Below are 19464 nucleotides of genomic sequence, written 5' to 3' on the forward strand. Positions count from 1 at the left end.
TCTTATTTTTTCTTGTTAACACTTTAGACAGGAAAGATAAGATTTCAGAACAGATCTCAAGGTTCTTTAATAGAGGTGCATGATGGCAGAAAATTGCTGAGGGTAACTTCCAAGAAAGCATAAACCCAAGAGGATGGAGAAAAGGAGAAGACAGAGGAGAAAGCACATGCCTTTGTTCCATTTTGGTCTTTCACTTTTGTTTTGTTTAGAATAGGCTTGAAAAAGCACTACCGTAACTCCACCTGAATAGGGGTGTGGTGGACCCCCCCCCCCCAAGGAATCACAAAGGAGCTGTGAGGAGCTCCATGCCACTCCCTTTTGATAGTACCTAATCTGCTACAAGCAAGTCACTGATGCAAGAAATCAGAACTGCGCAGTATAATTTGCTTCACTCCTTCATATGCTACTTCTATCAACTTCAAGGTAACATTTCTTTATTTTTTCTCAAAGCCACTAAACAAGACAAACGTGGATAATTTCCTTATTTTTACGCAAAGCATGTCTGTCTCTTCAGCTTATTTTTTACAAATCATGTGAAAACACTTTATTATAACAGCATTTAAGCTTTCAATAAACTTAACTGGTCTTCTGCACAATGGCTTGTCTGAATAACCTTGCTAGATACAGTGCATTTGCCTAACAAATGTCAATTCCTCCTCCAAAGTCCATGGCTTAGCTATGAAATAACACGACAGAATCACAGAGTTCAACTCTCTGCTGACACCAAATTACTTGTCACAGGACATCTACATCTACCACTAGAACTAGTAACATGTATTATGTTATTTGCCATGGCATCCTTTGCCAAATCCTGCTTTCAAGTTTGTCCTACTGTGTAGCCCCTCCCTCTCCAAACTAAAACATCCTTCCCAGTCTAGTTGAGAATTGGAAAAGAGACTAAGATTTTTAAGCACAACAGTGATGTACCCCTATTTGACTCAGGCCTCCTGTGCTAAGCAGGACACTGGGAACTTAAGAGCCTCGCTTTCTTGACTTTTAAGTCAGATTAACTCTACTGACTACTGTCAAAGCACTGTGGTGAGAATTAACATATTTACCAGCTCCATTAAATAGTTTTTAAACTATTTATGTGATGTTCTCAGTGAGTGCAATACACTCACTGTTCTCACAAAGGCAGCTCTTCCAGATTTCAAACTTAAGAGTTTTGTGTTTAAAACCCAGTTTAATTTCTAGTTACATTTAACTAATGTAATGCAAAGTAATTTTCCCCTTTGCTATTTACACATTCAAGCTATTTGTAGATTTGTGCCCCTACCTGCACCACTTGTAACCTTTTCTCATTCATCTCCTACAGTTGCCTAATTACTTTTGCTGCTCTTTTCCAAAATCCCTCTATTCTTTTAGGCAGTTAAGCACACAGAAATGAACAGAATTGTCTGGCAGTAGGCACACTAAACTAATTTGCCTCCTAAAGGCCAATGCTTTCAGTAAGATTCCCTGGTCTCTCACTGTCACTCATGTTTTCTCCCTCTTTATTTCCTTCCCAGTTCTATTCCCTCTCAGATCCTTTGCAACATTAATGCTAACAATTATGTATAATTCAGTAGCATTAATAATTTCTATTATGCTAAACCTCATAGGCTCATTTCAGTTTCAGGATCACATCATGCTGTGTAAAAATAGAAAGCTACTAGCCCAAAGACCTTGGCATTCAACTGAGACAACATGCAACAAACAAGAAAAAAATCTCAGCTGACAGATAGGCAAGATGAAAATACAAATATGGATTTGAAAAAAAAAAAAACAAAACAAAAAAACCCCAGGTATATAGATAGCAAGAGGGTTTTGAATCAGCATTGGAATTTTTTTTTTTTTTTTTTTTACATAATGCAACACATCTAAGTGAATTGAAAAGATCAATGTTTTCACTGCCTCTCTAGCTAGTTAAAGAAAGAACGTAGAGGCCGGCATAGCAGTTTTATGGGCCAGTAGTATGCAGAGTAGTCAATGTATATTCCACAGGACTGGAATGCAGTGATGATTAAGAGATGGTCAAAGCTGTTACTAACACACACAGAGCACAGCTCCACTGCAACCGTAATACATCACAAAAATAATTAATTAGCAATGAGGTCTTGCTACTATACTTACCCAAAAGACAATTATGTAAGCCAGTAAAAAAGAGCTACTGATATAGTAAATTTTCCCCAAACAAAGTCACAGAGCACCCAACGGACTAACAGAAGGAAAAAAAGTTACTCCTGGCCTTGCTTCTTGCCAACATGTCACAAAACAACAAAATATTTATTCCAGGATTAGAGACATGTTCTAAAAGTCAGTACCTGACCAATTAAGATTATATTATTTGTTAAAAATAATCCATGATTCCAAATCATATATATAGGGAGTTCATGAGATAGAGGTTCTTGCCAGTAGCTTTAAAAATAGAAACTTGATCTGAAAGGTCTTTCATGTCTCACTAAAAATGCAAGTTGGGCAACTAGAATTCAGTTGCCAAGTGTATCAAGCAGCATTACTGCTCAATATCCAGATGCTGGTTTTGAACTATGAGACATACCTGTTTCAGACACAGTAGCCCTGAAATTTCTTTGCTTCTGCAATGCCAGCAGCAAGTCCTTTCTGACATTATTGTAGGTACTGAGGCATAAGCTTCTCCCCTGCTAGAAAAGCATCTTGATGCAGGCTCTTCTTAAGTAGTCTGTACATGTGACTGTCTATATTGTTTGCATTCTCTTCACACAGGTTTTATAGACTGGTCAGTACTAGTCTTGTCAAAGAGAAGAGCTGTCATTAACTTTGCTTATTGAGTCCCCAGTTCCCACTTTCATCACTCCAATAATTAAGCCAAATCCGCAGAGCTCAGAGCAACTGGCATGGCAGGGGGGCAGAAAGCAGGATGGCTACTCAAAAGATGAGCAAAAAGAAAGAGAAGCATGTATTTGCTAGGCCTCCACACAGCCTTATTAAAAACAATTTCAAAATGTATTAATTTTACTTATGAAAACTGCATTTTATGATGGAAAATGTCATTCAGAAAACTTTAGAAGGCATTTATTCACATTGGAAATCATATTTAAGAAAAATTAGGAAAAAATTGCTTCAGGGGAAAAGAAACATTGATCAAACTTTTATAGCTGCAGCTTGCATTAATGAGAACATGATCCCTTATAATAAAGCCAGAGACGATAAACAGCTGCAGTGCCAATATAGCACTTGTTAGTTCAGATACAGAAGGAGGGCAGCCATAACTGGTGTACAGCATCTTTGTACTTCAACAATGGTGAGCTGCTCCTCCTAGCACAGGGACACGTTATACACATAGACACAGCATTGTGCTTTGTTCCAATAGCTACACACCATGGAGAACCAAGGGATGTAGAAATAGATGTTGTAAACACAGAAACAATATAACCCTAGCTACTACTAGTGAGGCCCAAACAATGGTACTGCCTTCAAAAAAGCATATGATGTTCACAGCATCGTATGCTGTTCTGATGTGTGTGTTGAAGTAGGCTTAGAGAAATGCCACTCAAATCAATGGAGTGTGAAGTGAGATAAGAGACCATAGAGCAGCACTTCAATACACAAACGTTCTTGAAATTTAATGTAAATATCTACAACACCATATTATTTGGTCCATTAAGGTCTACATCCTCATCTAGCAATGATCAATACTTCTGGCTTAAACAAAAAAGCAAATCCCACAAGGCTATTGGACAATGCTGTACATGGAAGTAAGCATCTGCATCAGCAGAACTCAACTTACACTCTGAGACAGAAGAGACACTTATTGAGTCCTAACATCTCAACTGTATTAACAATGAAAGGCAGTGGGGTTTTTTATTCTCATTTTGCATTGCAAAATATGTGAAGAATAAACTCTTGGTCCCTCTTTTTCAAATAAAGCCATTTCTAAAATAAACATGCTGCTCAAGGATGTATCAGAATAGGATTCATATACTTCTGTAACATTAGTCTAGTTTTCCCCCACACTTCCAGCTTGCCATTATCCTACCAAATCTGGCAGGTAATTTCCCAAGAAAACAACTCTTCTGTTAGTTTTCCACTTCAGCAAAACCAAGATATCATACACTTGCTCATTTCCTGTCAGTCAGTCTGCTGTGGGCTCAATAGCTCCCAGGTTCTCTGCCATGGAGCCAAGAATCTGAAAGTCCAAATTCTAGCAACAGCCTCAAAGCTCGGGGCTTCCTGCACCAGGTGGGGAGACCGGGAAGATGGCAGAGTTCCCTGAGCTCCTGGTCAAGGCCTGGCAACCCTGGGACACGAGATGGGGTGGGGACTTCCCCCGAGACAGGCAGATACCCTATTTGAGGAAAGCCAAAACAAAAGCGTGGAATTTACTTTCAGAGGGAAGTACAAAGATATAAAAATGTAGTTTTCATACTGAATCTCAGCACAAGGGTTTTCTTAACATTGGTATTTCCCACAGAAAGAAAATGCCATGTCTTGAGCAGCTTTAACTGTAACTCATATCCTGCCAGGAGCAACTGTATCCCAGCATGTTACTGATTACAAGAAGATTCATCAGGATTGTATCTGGATCTTGTTGCCATTAAAACAATACAGTAAATTAAAAAAGAAATTATTTACTGTGACATAAGCATCAAGAGTTTCATGGCTTGAACTGCTACTTCATGGTCCTTGTCCAGAGGCATGGACACAATTCGATCCTAATGGATGTAAAATGACAATAAAAAGATGTAACATGGTTTGTTCTCAATAAACAGATATTTTTGCTACAGCTAGATCATCTACACTAATAGAGCAGAGATTTATTTTTATTTCAGCAGCTATTTCCTTAGAGACATAAGGCAACCTGATTACTACCAAGTAGTCCCCCAGCCCCTGAAAATTAACAGCACGTTAATTTTTTAACTGAATTAATCATGCAGTAATATGATATTTTTATAGATGTAAAGTATGCGTTCACAAGAAATCAACTACAGTCTACAAATTAAAAGTGACTGACAACTTGTTTCTAAGATGTTACTACTGGCACTTCAGTATGTTAAATGAAGGTAGGCCTCACATTACAAGCATTATATAATCAGTTTTCCCCATCAACAATAAAGTGCGTGTACCTACACGTTACAGAAGCCAGTGCCGCACTGGAAAGACAATTAGGACTTGAGTCATAAAAGTACTTCATGGAATAGCAGCAACATTCCTGACCTCCAGAATTCACACTATTCTAACTCGGTACACATGCAAACACCTCAGAAAAGAGTGGAAATTTTCCTGTCCTACGTACCCAAGAACTCAAACCCCTCAGCGCAGCTGAGGTATATACTTTAAGGTATATTAAACCTTTGGACTTGCTTGTTTTGGGACCAACAGCTTTCTCACTTAACGTATCATTCCTACATCTCTAGATGCATTTTACTTTGCACCTTTCTTTTTCTCACAACCCAGGTGAGAAGGTGTGGAAGTCCATGAATCGTGAGTTCAACACTCAAGGGTAACAGCAAGAGCTTGTGGGAGATGGATTGATGGTTATATAATTACACTGAGAAACCATGATTTAAACTTTGGAAGATTCCAGATCAGTCTGTATTTTGTGTGAAGCTGTTTGTTTACAGGGGAAGGAGGTGTTGTGTTTGGATTGGGGTTTTTTGATTGGTAGGATGGAGTTTGCAATAATCCATTTATACAGCACCCTCCACACAGGGGGAAATCACAGGACAGACCGATGGGAGCTATTTCATCAGTCTGTGAATACCAGTCCCACAGTTGCTTACACAGCTTACAGCAACCTTCCTTTAACTAGAAAGATAAAGGACTATCACAAAACTGTTTAAAAACAGGGGTTAATCTTAGATAGCCAAGTTTCAATCTGAATCATTTATTCTGAAGATACCAATATTAATCTATTTCTTGTTCTTTGAGAATGTACTATAGGTATTTTTTACTATTAGCAACTGCTTTGACATACAGGTAAGCCCTGCACCTGCACAAAAAGAACATGAATTACCACCACATGCAGGCATTGATTATGTACTGATTCAGAGGGACTGAGATATCAGTCACAGCACTTTGAGTTTTCTTATTCAAATACCGAAAAGGCCCAGGCCTGTAGGGGTAAGAGTAGCTGATGAAATCATTACCAAGGGCAGGATTAAAAAAGTAAAGGGCTTACTTCTTAAATGAGTCAGGATGTTGGAATATGATAAAGGCAGAGTACAGGGTCAGTGCAGTCACAGAACAAGCTCTCAAAATTATAGCATATCATCTGTAATGTTCAGAACGGAGATAAGGGATCCTTCTTCAAGATTTATACCGATATGGTGGATCAACAGAGAGCCATTCCCATATCAGCGTGATACGTGGTCAGCTAATGCAATATCTACAAGGTTAACCCATTATCAGGAGCAGCAAAAAAAGGGATCTTTAGAGTATGAAATTCTCTGTCATGTGCCAAAATCCAGTATAAAAATCTGGGCCGTTCTGGATGAATGGTGGAGATAGTTGACATGTGCATGTTAACACCATTTCGTGCATGAACTAAAGTGAAACAGAAAATTCCATGGAAACAGAGGGGAGCGTGTCTGCGAAACTCCTTTCTCCGCTCAAACAGGCTGTTTCTGCAGTACTCTAAGCTCCCATCAGCCAAGAGAGTGGGGAGATCAGCTCTGATCAAAATATCAGACCCTGTGTAGATACCCAACCCAGACTTAAAAAATAGTAAACAGTAATCTATTTACCTTGAATCTGCTAGTAAAGAGATCCATCCTGGAAACAAGTTCTTTTCTGCTATAAATTCCTTGTAGTCCCAGAAGACACTTCAACCGCACTTCGGCTTGCTATAAGACAAAGAAATCGGCTAACAGTAAAAACATGTATCTCTGATGTTATTCACTATTGGCATTTATATTATGTAAGTAAGAGTTCTTTGTGGGTGCCTGCAGCAGACTACCTAAATACTGCCTCATCTTCTTTATTAGTAATATCAGTACCATTTTGTCTGTGTGCACCCATGTCTCTCTCTCTCTCTCACACACACACACACACACGAGAAAGCCTGCAGTGAGTCAAATTTAAAGGTGACATCAAAGTTTGTGTTAGGTTCCCTAAGAGACAAAGAAACTTTCACAGACTTTACAGCTAATAAAAGCAACAGAATGCAAAAGATGCAGGAATTGTGCTATACACACAATTAAAGATATACAAAGACAAGAGTATGGATGACCTACTTAATACAATCAGCATGCTTCCTTTCAATATTTGACTCAGTCATTAAACACTGATGAGGACTCCAAGAAATTCTGGTCCAGCAAAAATTCCCAGAGGAAGAAGTACACCTCAGAAATGCACTAGCTTATCATTGCAGACTCTCACAGATACAGAGTCAAGTGTTACTCCTTCTCCCTATTTCTGTTTTACACTAGAACACTGTATTCTAGGAAGAGAAAGGCAAAATATTTTTATCCCTGCAAGGTGTTATTTCATACTATTCATACTGCTGCGTCACAGATGTCTCAGAAAGAGGACTTTTCCTTATCCAGCTTTTAAATTCTTATGCATATTGCTAAATCTTTCACATAACAAAGCTTTAAATGGCGTGAGGAAAGCCATTTTGAGGATCTAACATAGAAAGATCACTGCATTCTGTAAACTTATAATGCTAAGGATATCAGCAGATACACTTAAATGAACTGCAGGCTTTCAATCAGTCTCTTCATATTTCTTCCTTAATTCCTCTTGCTAACAATAGCAGTAAGAATAATCAAGGAAACCCAAGAGAGGAGACCACCTACACATAGGCTATCCATTACTACAAGTTCCTGTTCACCTGCTTAGATGGAAAGCAAAGGATGATACACAGTAGCAGGCTTTGACCCACAGTTTTGCATAAGGCAGCTTTTTGTTAGAAATGTAAAACGAAAGATCAACAGGTGACAATGAGTAGTGCTCTCTAATCCGTCTGTGACACACCAGCAGTACATATTCTATATTGTATTTTAAAATTAAAGGCCTTGTCTGAGAAAGACACTGTTGCCCCCACTTGCTGCTTCCTACAGCTCAAGGGCTCCACAGCTCAGAACTCACTCACAAACAGTCCCAACTCGGTACCTATCACTGCACACTGGCACAAACTCAGCTCAGCCAAGGTACTGCAATCCTGGCTTCAGCTGCCCTCAGTATTTTATCATGAGGCTTTGCTTGTGAATAGGGACTGCGTTTGTTCTTGGGGAAAAGGGACAAAAAAAAAAAAAAGGAAAAAAGTTTGTGATATTTTGTTGGATGGTCATATAGACCTTGGTGCACAGCTAGTAGTGTCATTTACGCTTGTCAGTCAGGTGGTATCGAAGTGTAGGTCTGCAGGTATAAAAGTTTAAAACATTAAACTAAGCCGCTTGCCTTCTAAGGTATCCTCTTCCCACCCGAAAGCTCTTGGTCATAACTCTATATGTATATGTTTCTTTTAAGTGCTGAGCAAATTAACTCTAAGAACTATGAACAAATAACTACTACTGCTAGGATGAGTTCTGCTGTCTTCCTATGTTTTCAGCTGCTTTTTCTCCTTCTCAGCCGCCTCTCCTTTCCTAGATTCGTCACTCCTCATAGTTTTAGAAGTATGTAAAATAGCTTCTTGATCATTCAAAATCATCTCACTACCTTCAGCTCCGTTCAACAGTAACATAGGCAAGTACAAATATCCAGCCATCTACTCCCCTCACCAAAACTATGATTCTAATCTTGACGAAATACATGCCTGTTCAGTCTTTCAAAGCTGTGACAGAGTAAAAGGGAATTATGTAAGCACAGTTTCAGGATACTCTGAATGCATGCTGTCCCTCAGCTGTATCATAGTATATTTCTACCCCGACCTGCAAACAGACTGGCAGACAACATCAGTAAGACAGTGGGCAGCTCTAGTGACCCAGAGAGCTCTGCATGGGCTCCAGCACTGCTTAGACACATTCAGTTACGAGATTTCAGCCTCCCTGCTATCACAGAGATGGGGCCATTCAATAAGCCGTACAAATACAGGCTGGGGTCTGGATGATTTGATGGGGTAGAGTTGGGTCATTTTTTCTCAACATTCTCCAAATAACAAATTGGAAAAACAGGTCTACTTCTGAATTACTCCTAAATAGTGAGGACAATCCAACTTATCTGTCCTACTGAGATAAAACATAATTAAAAAAAAAAAACACCCCCACAAAAAGCATCAGTACATACACACAGAGATGACCTTTGGAGCAGAAAACCACCATTTTTACATGAACATTTGAAGAAAGTAGTATTGGTCAATAGCCAGCTGTCTGCCCAGGTGGCCAACAGCATCCTGGCTTGTATCAGAAATAGCATGGCCAGCAGGATTAGGGAAGGGATCGTCCCCCTGTACTCGGCTCTGGTGAGGCCGCACCTTGAGTGCTGTGTTCAGTTTTGGGCCCCTCACTACAAGAAAGACATTGAGGTGCTGGAGCGTGTCCAGAGAAGGGCAACGAAGCTGGTGAAGGGTCTAGAGCACAGACCCTGTGCTCTATGAGGAGCAGCTGAGGGAACTGGGGTTGTTTAGTCTGGAGAAAGGAAGACTGAGGGGAGACCTTATCACTCTCTACAACTACCAGACAGGAGGTTGTAGCCAGGTGGGTGTTGGTCTCTTCTCCCAAGTAAGAAGTGATAGGACGAGAGAAACAGCCTCAAGTTGCACCAGAGAAGGTTTAGATTGGATATTAGGAAAAATTTCTTCACCAAATGGTTGTCAAGCATTGGAACAGGCTGCCCAGGGAAGTGGTTGAGTCATCATCCCTGGAGGTATTTAAAAGATGTGTAAATGTGGTGCTTAGGGACATGGTTTAGCGGTGGACTTGGCAGTGCTATGTTACTAGTTGGCCTTGATGATCTTAAGGGTCTTTTCCAATCAAAATGATTCTACGAGTCTGTGATCCGTGATTTCAGAAATTGCCATAACAATAGGATCAATTTCTATAGCCATTTTGAATGGGAGGCAAAACTAAAAACCCTTTCAATTTCCTGAAATTTGCCAGGAGGATCACTTGGTTAGGACACAGATGTTCGTTTCAACAGCAAGTTCCTGTTTCCACAGAATTTCTTTGGGTATTTTTCATAGTCTAATGAGAAAACCTCAACCACTTGCCCTGAAGTTCCAGACAAAGCTAGTCTAACATGGTGGGAGGTCCCAAGCATGCATCCAGATTTTCACTGTCTTTCCTTTCCTGACTGCTGGTTCTGCCTTCCATTTTCCCCATCCTTCTTCTTATTCATCTCAATTTTTGTGGTCTTTAACACTGAAGCTTTCACACAGCACTTCCCTTCAACTCTTGCCATTCAGAGCAGCACTCATTTGATTGGATCTGGATGCTGGTTTAGTAGCTATATATATACCCTTGGAAGAACACTAGTGCCTTTGAACATGAGTTAGGCGCCTGGGTTTCACAAATGCACTGATAGGTAACTGGGCTTATATGTAAGATTGTTCAACTGTGCACAGCTCTCAGACTTAGTATTAACTGTTGCTCAAAAATAAAAAGTTAAATTATTTCTAGCAGATGAATGTGAACTACTTAAAAATGTATCTTCATAGCACCATTCCAGAACTCTTACTGGGCCAAAGATTGATCCTCCTATGCAATTTTGAGTATATTACCACTGAATTTGAAGCATCTTCTTGCACTAGGAAATAGCATTTCACATAAAACTATAATGTTTCATATCAGGTTATAATGGCAAAATGGTATCTCATGGGGAAGAAAGAATTATTATATTCAGATAAAAGACTTTGAAGACAAAATGTTAATTTCAGACTTACTTCCCCCTCCCCTCTCCGCTTTAGAGACTCCCAAATGACTGAACTTAATCTCTATTTACAGCACTGTAGATAATCCTGGCCAGGTTTTCCCCCACCGTTAGAATACTTTTGTCGTTGTTCCACTCTGGGACCTAAATTATTTGGCAAACTTCTCTACATTATATTCTAAAAGAAAATTGGCTCTGGGAGATATCAGTTTCTTGCCGCCCACCCCCAACAAGATGGAATGGAAATGCTTATTAAGGAGGAGTAGTGGGAAATAACATTCAGATGTATATAAAAGCACTGCTGCCCCTGTTGCTGCCAAAAATGCCCTGCTCTCATTTTGGAATCGGGCAATTTAACAGTGGCTGCAAATTACAAAGCACAGCCGGGACTGCAACCACCAGTAGTGGCACACTACCAGGTCTCGGCCAAATGTGGAATATGGAAGACTTCTCACTTTATCTCACTCTGCTTGCATCTGCATTGCTTTCAGATAATAAGCTTCAGAAAAATAACCATTTCCAGTTCCCAGTAAATGACACTGTATGAGCTCTGTGCATTAATCAGAGACATCAGCTGTTAATTTTCACTGTACAACACTGGGAGTGAAGACACATCATCTTCAAAAGTGACTTTTTGGGGGTTTTTTTGAGAATTCTCCCAACTGAACATATACTAAAATGATATTCTGACCAAATAAAATTTATGCAGGAAAAGAGGACAGTTCTTGATAGATCTATTGTTCTAAAAATCTAAATACTACCTTTACAGTAATCATAGAATCGTTTAGGTTGGAAAAGACCTTTAAGATCATGAAGTCCAACTGTTAACCTAGCACAATGCAGGGAAGTAAGAGGCTTTGTGCTCCCCCTCCTGGCTTTGTGGGAAACTACAATTTTATTCACAGAACACAAACATTACTTAAAGCCCACACGAAACCGAGGACGTTTCAGAATTTATACAGAAGCTATATACACTTTAAAAGGTGCCCTGCAGAAGTACAGTGTGCCAATTTCGGTAATTAGCCATTCAAAATAAACATTCTTATCTCCTAAAATCGCACATGCATTTTAGAAGCATGAGAAAAAGCGTATTTTTGAGTTACTGTTTTCTTTTGATTTTGTTTTGTTTTGGTGGTTTGGGGTTTTTTTTGGTTTTCAAATCTGCTTCTACTCAAAAAGAAAAAACAAACTTACCATAAGGAAAATGAGAAAATCCTTTGAGAAATGGCTGGACTTCCTGTAAATATTTTCTATATCCATTTAATCCCAAAAGAGAAATACAATATTGAAGACTATTTTACTGTCGGCAATATTTATTTGTTCATTTTTATAAAATAAAGCAAAATTTTAAATGCAGCCATCAAATGTAAAAGGAGAATTTTAGTCAACATTTAACACTGCATGTGCTCAAAGGATATAGTCCATTTTACAATTCAGTAATAGCTCCTGATTCAGTAACATATAAAAATAACAGCACACACCAGGGGGGGCACTGCTACAGAACTGGAAAAATGTTCTCTGCTCTTTAGTGCTACAATGGCTTTAAAAATAAAAGCTGAAAGGGGGAAGAAATTAAATTATTTTTTCTACCACCACAGTCTTAAATGTCTACTCTCAAAAATGTAAACGTTAGAATTCTTTAAAGAAAATTTATAAAAAAAAAAATTCCCATCTACTGTCCCCAGTAAGAAAAATTAAAACTTTACCTTATCATATAGCATCCAGCCAATGTACTTTAAGTAGCTATCATTTAAAAAAGCATCTGGGTATGTTTTCATCCAGCTGCCAATTTCTTCCATGCAAGTTGCTCGGATCTCTGGGATCACATCACTGAAATTATAAAATTGTAATATTAATACATTAAAAATACCTAATATGTATTAATTATATTATTTGCGATATTTTTATTTTTTGGAATTGCAGAAGCATGTACAATCCAATATTACAACTAACTTCATATCAATGTTCTAAGTTAGTCTTCAATCAACGATTAGACCACTTTTAGCTACAAATGTTTCATGCAATAATTATTTTGTAATTCCGGATATGTTCTCAATTACAAATGCACTGCTCTAGAGCCAGCAAGAAAAATTAAAGAAACATACTTGAGAGGTCCTTTCATAAGCCCAAAGTCTTTAAAATAATTTAACTGCTACACTTTCCTTGACGCCATCTGTGTCTCTAGGATGTTTAACTTGATTCTGGTATCTGGACAAGCTAAGCAAGAGTTTCTTGGGAACACAGATACACATCACAGCTTTATTTTTATTCTTACCGATAACGGTTTAGAAACGTCCCTTTGAAAATAGCACTCATCATGTTCTGTATCTCTAGAAGCTTATGCTCATACTGAAATACAAAGAGAACTGAATGTTAATATCGGTCCCACAATTTATTACACATCAAAAATTTGCATCAGTTCACTTACAATACTACTGTGATACAAATCGTCAGCGTTTGCACACAGTACCACCACAAAATGAGTGCTCTATATCTACACTAGCAATTGGTCTTTTTGTAGCTACATCCTGATGAAAGATTTATCAGATACCAGCTACTAGCCTGGAAAACAAGGTACAGCACATAATAGGTTTGATGTAGTGAGTCTTACTCTATCAATACACAGAAAGATACAGCACAACTATTAAGCAATCTTCACATATAGGTCCAAATTCTCTTTTTATGCACTTAAACAGAGATGGAAGAAAGACAGACAAGGGAATTGTCAAAATGCACCTATTCCACAATGAGCATGTATTTTAACCAAGCCCTGAAAATCTCTTTTTGAACATCTGGAAATCTAAGCCACTTAATAAAAACAATCCCTCATCAACAGCATCAGGAAGGGTGACAAGTTTGTTTTCTCCCTCCCACACACACATTTCCTCTGTTTTCCCCATAAGATCAGACTTATGATGATACTAAAAACCCCTGTCTCACCCAAACACTTCGTCCCACAAAAATGGGTTTGTTTCTATAACAGAGAAGTCCATGGGCATACAAAGCTCAGAACAGAGGTAGCTGATTCTAAGGTCAGGAGAGGAGGAACTATGCTTGATGTTCATACATCAAGTCACCTCTGCTCTCAAGCCAGAATCATTTCTTACAGTTATAGGCCTGTCTCTGGGAGTTGATATGGAGCTGTCTGGCCGAGCAGGGAAGAAACGACAGAAACTGAGCAGCGAGACACAGGTCATACTTGAAGTTATGACCATTTTTACAGTGCCTTACTTACACAGAGACTTACACAGACAGCTATCCTGTGTCCTTTTTCATTCACTGAAATTCAGTTCAAGAACTAACATTTTGGCTTGCAATTTGTATGAGCATATGCAAAACTGCACTCCCACAACACAGAGCTACTAATGCAATTACATGTGTGGGTAAATCCATATTTGTGTACAGATCAAGGGCCAATGATGCCAATCTAGAGAAGTAATTAGTTGGACAGACATCACAAGTTAACAGTACATAGGTCAGTTATTACCTTAATCATTTTTGTACCTCTTAATCTAGCCAGTCACCACTGCTCTGCACCACACATTGGATAAACATATAAACCTCAAAGAACTGCAATAACCCAAAAGCAAGCTGTCAGCAATCCTTCCTTTCATGGGAGATGTGTGAAGATGTAAAAGACACCTGCCTAACCTCTTTCCTTTTTCTCTCTAGTTGGTCAAGCCTGTAATTGGTCCTCTTGCCACTTATCCTCTTCTTCTCCACCTCGTATAATCTTTGAACGTTGTGCTTGTTGACATCAAGGTTCAGATGTACGCTTATAACTGCTGTGAGAAGTTTCATTGCTAAAAAGGAAATAAATCCAACATATTTAGCTTAGCTCAGAGATATGTAGCATAAATACATTCAGCACTTTACCACAAAAAGGATATGGTTAGCCAAATCCGGTTTATTATTCAAAATACCAACATTACTAGATTACAGCAATTTGTTTTAAAGTACAGTGTTTATTTTAAAAGGTAAACTATGATCAAAAAAGGAAAATTTAGTGATAGTACTGGTCATTTACAAGTTTTGTCCAGAATTCTAGTCAGAGAAATAATTTACTGGATAACTCTCTCCTTAGTTTATGTATTTTTGATTTTTCTGCAAAAGAACCTAGAGTTGTGGAACAGGTGATTTTCAGTAACCAACCAACCAAAAAAAAAAAAAACCCCAATAGTGAAGCTCGCCCATAAAAGACTGGGAATCTTAATATTTTACTTGAATTGTCAAAAAATCATGTTTTTCTAAGGATCACTAGATGTTGTTTTGCATAGATTCCAAGTGGGTTTTTTGAGTTTTCAAAGCCAATGGTGTACTTTAGAACAAATTATACTTTAAGTGTTCTTTGCATGACAGAGAGGGTATTTACTGGCTTTAGGAAAAAAAAAAAAAAGTACGTTCATGTTGCATGAAAAAAAAGTGTTACAAGCAATGTTCTTTTTTGCACAGATACCACAAGAATAACAGCTCTCCAAAGGAAGCTTTCATAGGTGAAGCATTTAATGCAAGTTCATCATGTTAATTAGTGGAAGGAAGAAAATAACAAAATAGAAAACTGACTGTGAAAAATTGGTTACTGCAAAAATCAAAAAAAAAGAAGAATCAGAACACAGCATAATTCTAAAATTAGTAATGTCAGACATTAAAGACATTTTCTTTAGAAAGAAAAATTCGGCTAGATCTATCATACATAAAGCATCCAAATTCCATTCAGATACACACAGGAACAAATTATTTATATTACAGTAACATACATTAGGAGGAAGGCACTGTCAGTGCATAAGAGAACAACTGCTCCAGTAAAGAGAGCTTTTCAGTTTTGAGCAGTTTTGTTTGTAGACAAGTCAACAAAACTCATGATCTATGGCAACTCTGTGAGTTATTTTACCTGCCAAAGTGCTTGTGTGTCTAAATGCTCTGACCATGGAGTCCGCTAAGCCTGTAAGCAGCGAGATGATAGTGTCCATCAAGTAGCTATCATACAGGATGCTGGACTGGCACTGTTGGACAAGCACTGCAATAAATTCACAGAAATTGGCCTTGAACTTCTTCCAATAGGGTCCTGTTCTGATCAGCGGGTAGTCTTCATTGTCCTGCACAAGAAAGAAGAGTCAAGAGAAAACATACTGATTAGTTTTGTTTGTGCACACCATTTACATCTCTCCCACTGAACATCAAAGAGGGTTTTGCTGACAGTCAGCTTCACCTCCCCAATAACTTTGTTCATGGTTATTACACCAAAGTAGGGACATGCAACTAGGTTACAAGCAAGCACAGACACAAACTAGCCTCGTTAGAGCTACACTGTCATGACAGCTCACATCTGAGAGTAATGTATGTGAGGTAGCTGTGAACAGAGAGCTGGGAGAGGGTATGTGAAGTCATGGCATCATAACTAACTTTCACTGGCATAAACCATGAGCGCTCCTGGCCTCTTCTACTTCCTTACAAGTAGTAGTGCTTCCCCACTTCCCCATCCTTCCTTTTTTCTCCAAGTGCATGGTCAAATCTGGGAGGAAACCGAAGTGACTGAAAAAGAGCAGCTACTTTGCCAAATTGTTTTTCAGTAGCATCAGTTCCCCAAGATCGTTTAGCATGTAATTACACAAATGTGTCTTAAACAAGAGATCTGATCCTGGGGAAGTGAAAATAAAACATCTGTGGTATGGGGCAGGATGGGACTGTTTTCCTCACAGCAGCACTGCCAGCTTAAGGAGTTTATCGGGCTACAGCTTCATGAAAAATACTGAGTTACCTACACTACCAGCACCTAAGTCTCCAAAAACCTCCACAGAACAGTAAACAAGCAGTACCTTTGACATTATGCAAAAAGCAGTAAAGCTTACAATAAAGCCACAAGAGTGTTCAGAGTACAGTTCACACTGCCAGGAAGAAAGCAGACAGATGGCGGTTCAAATGACTCCTCACACAAAATGGGGCGCCTCAAGTGAAGAGCACACTAGGAAGACTTTGTACATGGCAACCTCAGGCAGTGTGAACATTTATTTAATTTGCATCTCACAGATCCCAGGAATGGCTCTGAATATTAATTTGCATCCTGATAGTTTCCAAGTATGAATGGAGCCAGGGAATTCCAAAGCTTCACTCACTATGGAAAACATAATCCTGAAGGCAGGCCACTACTCAGCTGGTCCCTCAGTTGGTGAAACACCTTCTCAGATGTTTTCTGACCCGCAGCTTCACACCCAGAATAACCTCCCGTACTTAGAGCACTTTATGCTCTTCTCTTGTAACTTTGTTTACAAAGCACAAGATCCACTGCTTTCTTGGAGGAAAAAAACAAAACAAAACAAAACACACCACCAAAAACCCAACACCACAAACACAGACCAATCTTAGGGATGCCCGCAACGCAAAGCACATTGGAAATTTGGAATTTGGGATGCATTCCTGACCAGGTTGCAAGAGTCAGTTTAGAGCCTAACACTAGTAGCAAATATCAAGACAGAAAGGGAAGTCCCCAGCGGGCCCCATTAAGTGCTCCTTGATTGTGACACAGACAGTAGAAAGACAACCTACAACTTCAAGAAATACCTACTTGATCGCAGTAGCTTACTCCTCAATCTGAAAAGCAGCACAAACACAGGAAGACATCTCACTTCTTAAAAGCATTTCTACTGTCCTTGTATATCATACTGGGATACTCATTAACAGTAATATGCATACTGTAAATACATAGACAGCATAATGGGCACAGCACCTAAATGAGGCACCTAACTTGGGATTCCCTTAGATTCCCTCCACACCCAGTAGAGAGGAGCAACTCTACTTGCAGAAACCAAGTCAGATTAGGCGCTTAACCAGGTTCTTCCAGAGAACCATTCAAATCACTCAATGGAGGCTCCTGCTTTGACTCATCCTGGAAACGTTTCTTTCTTTCATACAGAGTCAATGGAAAGAGAGGAAAGTCAAAGTGAAGTGCCAACAAGGAGTTAAGATGAATTCCCCACAATGCTGCAAGTGTGTTTTGGGTTTGCGTGGCAAGGTTTTGGTAGCGGGGAGGGCTACAGGGGTGGCTTCTGCGAGAAGTTGCTAGAAACTTCCCCTAGGTCCGACAGAGCCAATACCAGCCAGCTCTAAGACAGACCCGCCACTGGCCAAGGCCAAGCCAATCAGCGACAGTGGTAGCACCTCTGGGATAACATAGTAAGGAGGAAAAAAAAAGGAGCAGCAACTTTTGCAGCCAGAGAGAGGAGTGAGATGTGAGAAACTTTGCAGACACCCAGGTCAGTGAAGAAGGAGGGGCAGGAGGTGCTCCAGGCGCCGGAGTAGAGATTCCCCTGCAGCCCATGGAGAAGACCGTGGTGAGGCAGGCTGTCCCCCTGCAGCCCATGGAGGAAGGATGAGGGGGTGTAGAGATTCCACCTGCAGCCAATGGAGGACCCCACGCCGGAGCAGGTGGAGGCACCTGAAGGAGGCTGTGACCCTGTGGGAAGCCCGCGCTGGAGCAAGCTCCTGGCAGGACCTGTGGACCATGGAGAGAGGAGCCCACGCCGGAGCAGGTTTGCTAGCAGGACTTGTGACCCCATGGGGGACCCACGCTGGAGCAGTCTGCTCCTGAAGGTCTGCACCCCATGGAAGGGACCCACTCTGGAGCAGTTCGTGAAGAACTGCAGCCCATGTGAAGGACTCACGTTGGAGAAGTTCATGGAGGACTGTCTCCCGTGAGAGGGACCCCATGCTGGAGCAGGGGAAGAGTGCGAGTCGTCCTCCCCCTGAGGAAGGAGTGGTAGAGACAACGTGTGATGAACTGACCACAACCCCCATTCCCCGTCCCCCTGTGCTGCTGGTGGGGGGAGGAAGTAGAGAAATCGGGAGTGAAGTGGAGCTTGGGAAGAAAGGAGGGGGTGGGGGGAGGTGTTTTAAGATTTGGTTTTATTTCTCATTCCTCTACTCTGTTTTGCTTGATAACAAATTTGATGAAATTTTTTCTGAGTCTGGTTTGCCCATGACAGTAATTGGTGAACGATCTCTCCCTGTCCTTATCTCAACCCACAAGCTTTTTGTTATATTTTTTCTCCCCTGTCCAGCTGAGGGGGGGAGTGATAGAGCGGCTTTGAGGGGCACCTGGCCTCCAGCCAGGGTCAACCCACCACAAAGTGCTGTATGGGAAGAAGCATTACAGAAAAGTTGTTTCTGTTCTCAAAATACTCTTACAATCAAACATTTATGTTTGCAAGAGAATATTTTGATGAAACAAGCTTTTGTACAAACCTGTCTGCCTAAACCTGTGTGCATACGTGTGTGTGTAGAGCTTGCTGGAAGGGATGGGGAACGCTCTTGAACACCACTGCAACTTGACATACATCAGTCTGTTCAAAATGCTATATGAGCAATTCATTGCACCCAACTCAATGAGTCACCTTCACCTCCCTTTGAAATCAATCACAAGAGACAGGCATTTTGAAAGCATGAGTGTGTTCACTCCAAACCAGAGATCTAAAACAGACCAGATGAAGCAGACCTCAGAAGCGCACGATTATCTCCATTCACTAACACACAGTGTAAGATTACTAGTTCTGATGCATTTGCCTCCACAGTCACAGCAAATACTACACTACAGTTGCAAAGAACTACAAAAGAGCCTTACTGTGTCCACCGGCCAAGTAACCGTCAGGATCCAAGGATAGGCCACAAATTTCTTATACTGCAACCCGGTTTCCTATAATGCAT

At 40.1% G+C, this 19464-nt stretch overlaps 1 protein-coding gene across 1 annotated transcript in view; it reads right to left on the reverse strand.

Moving 5' to 3' along the window:
* LOC129204361 (cohesin subunit SA-2-like) overlaps positions 1 to 19464 on the reverse strand; it is a 62248-nt gene that overhangs the window by 29069 nt on the left and 13715 nt on the right. The window contains exons 7-13 of the mRNA XM_054820270.1: positions 19382 to 19453; positions 15659 to 15863; positions 14419 to 14570; positions 13043 to 13116; positions 12474 to 12597; positions 6705 to 6803; positions 4594 to 4673 (exon numbers count right to left, since the gene is read on the reverse strand). Coding sequence (XP_054676245.1) covers positions 4594 to 4673; positions 6705 to 6803; positions 12474 to 12597; positions 13043 to 13116; positions 14419 to 14570; positions 15659 to 15863; positions 19382 to 19453 — 806 coding nt within the window. The remainder of the gene's footprint in view (positions 1 to 4593; positions 4674 to 6704; positions 6804 to 12473; positions 12598 to 13042; positions 13117 to 14418; positions 14571 to 15658; positions 15864 to 19381; positions 19454 to 19464) is intronic.

This window comes from Grus americana, chromosome 1, assembly GCF_028858705.1.
Source record: "Grus americana isolate bGruAme1 chromosome 1, bGruAme1.mat, whole genome shotgun sequence".
In the NCBI taxonomy this organism is placed as follows: Eukaryota; Metazoa; Chordata; class Aves; order Gruiformes; family Gruidae; genus Grus; species Grus americana.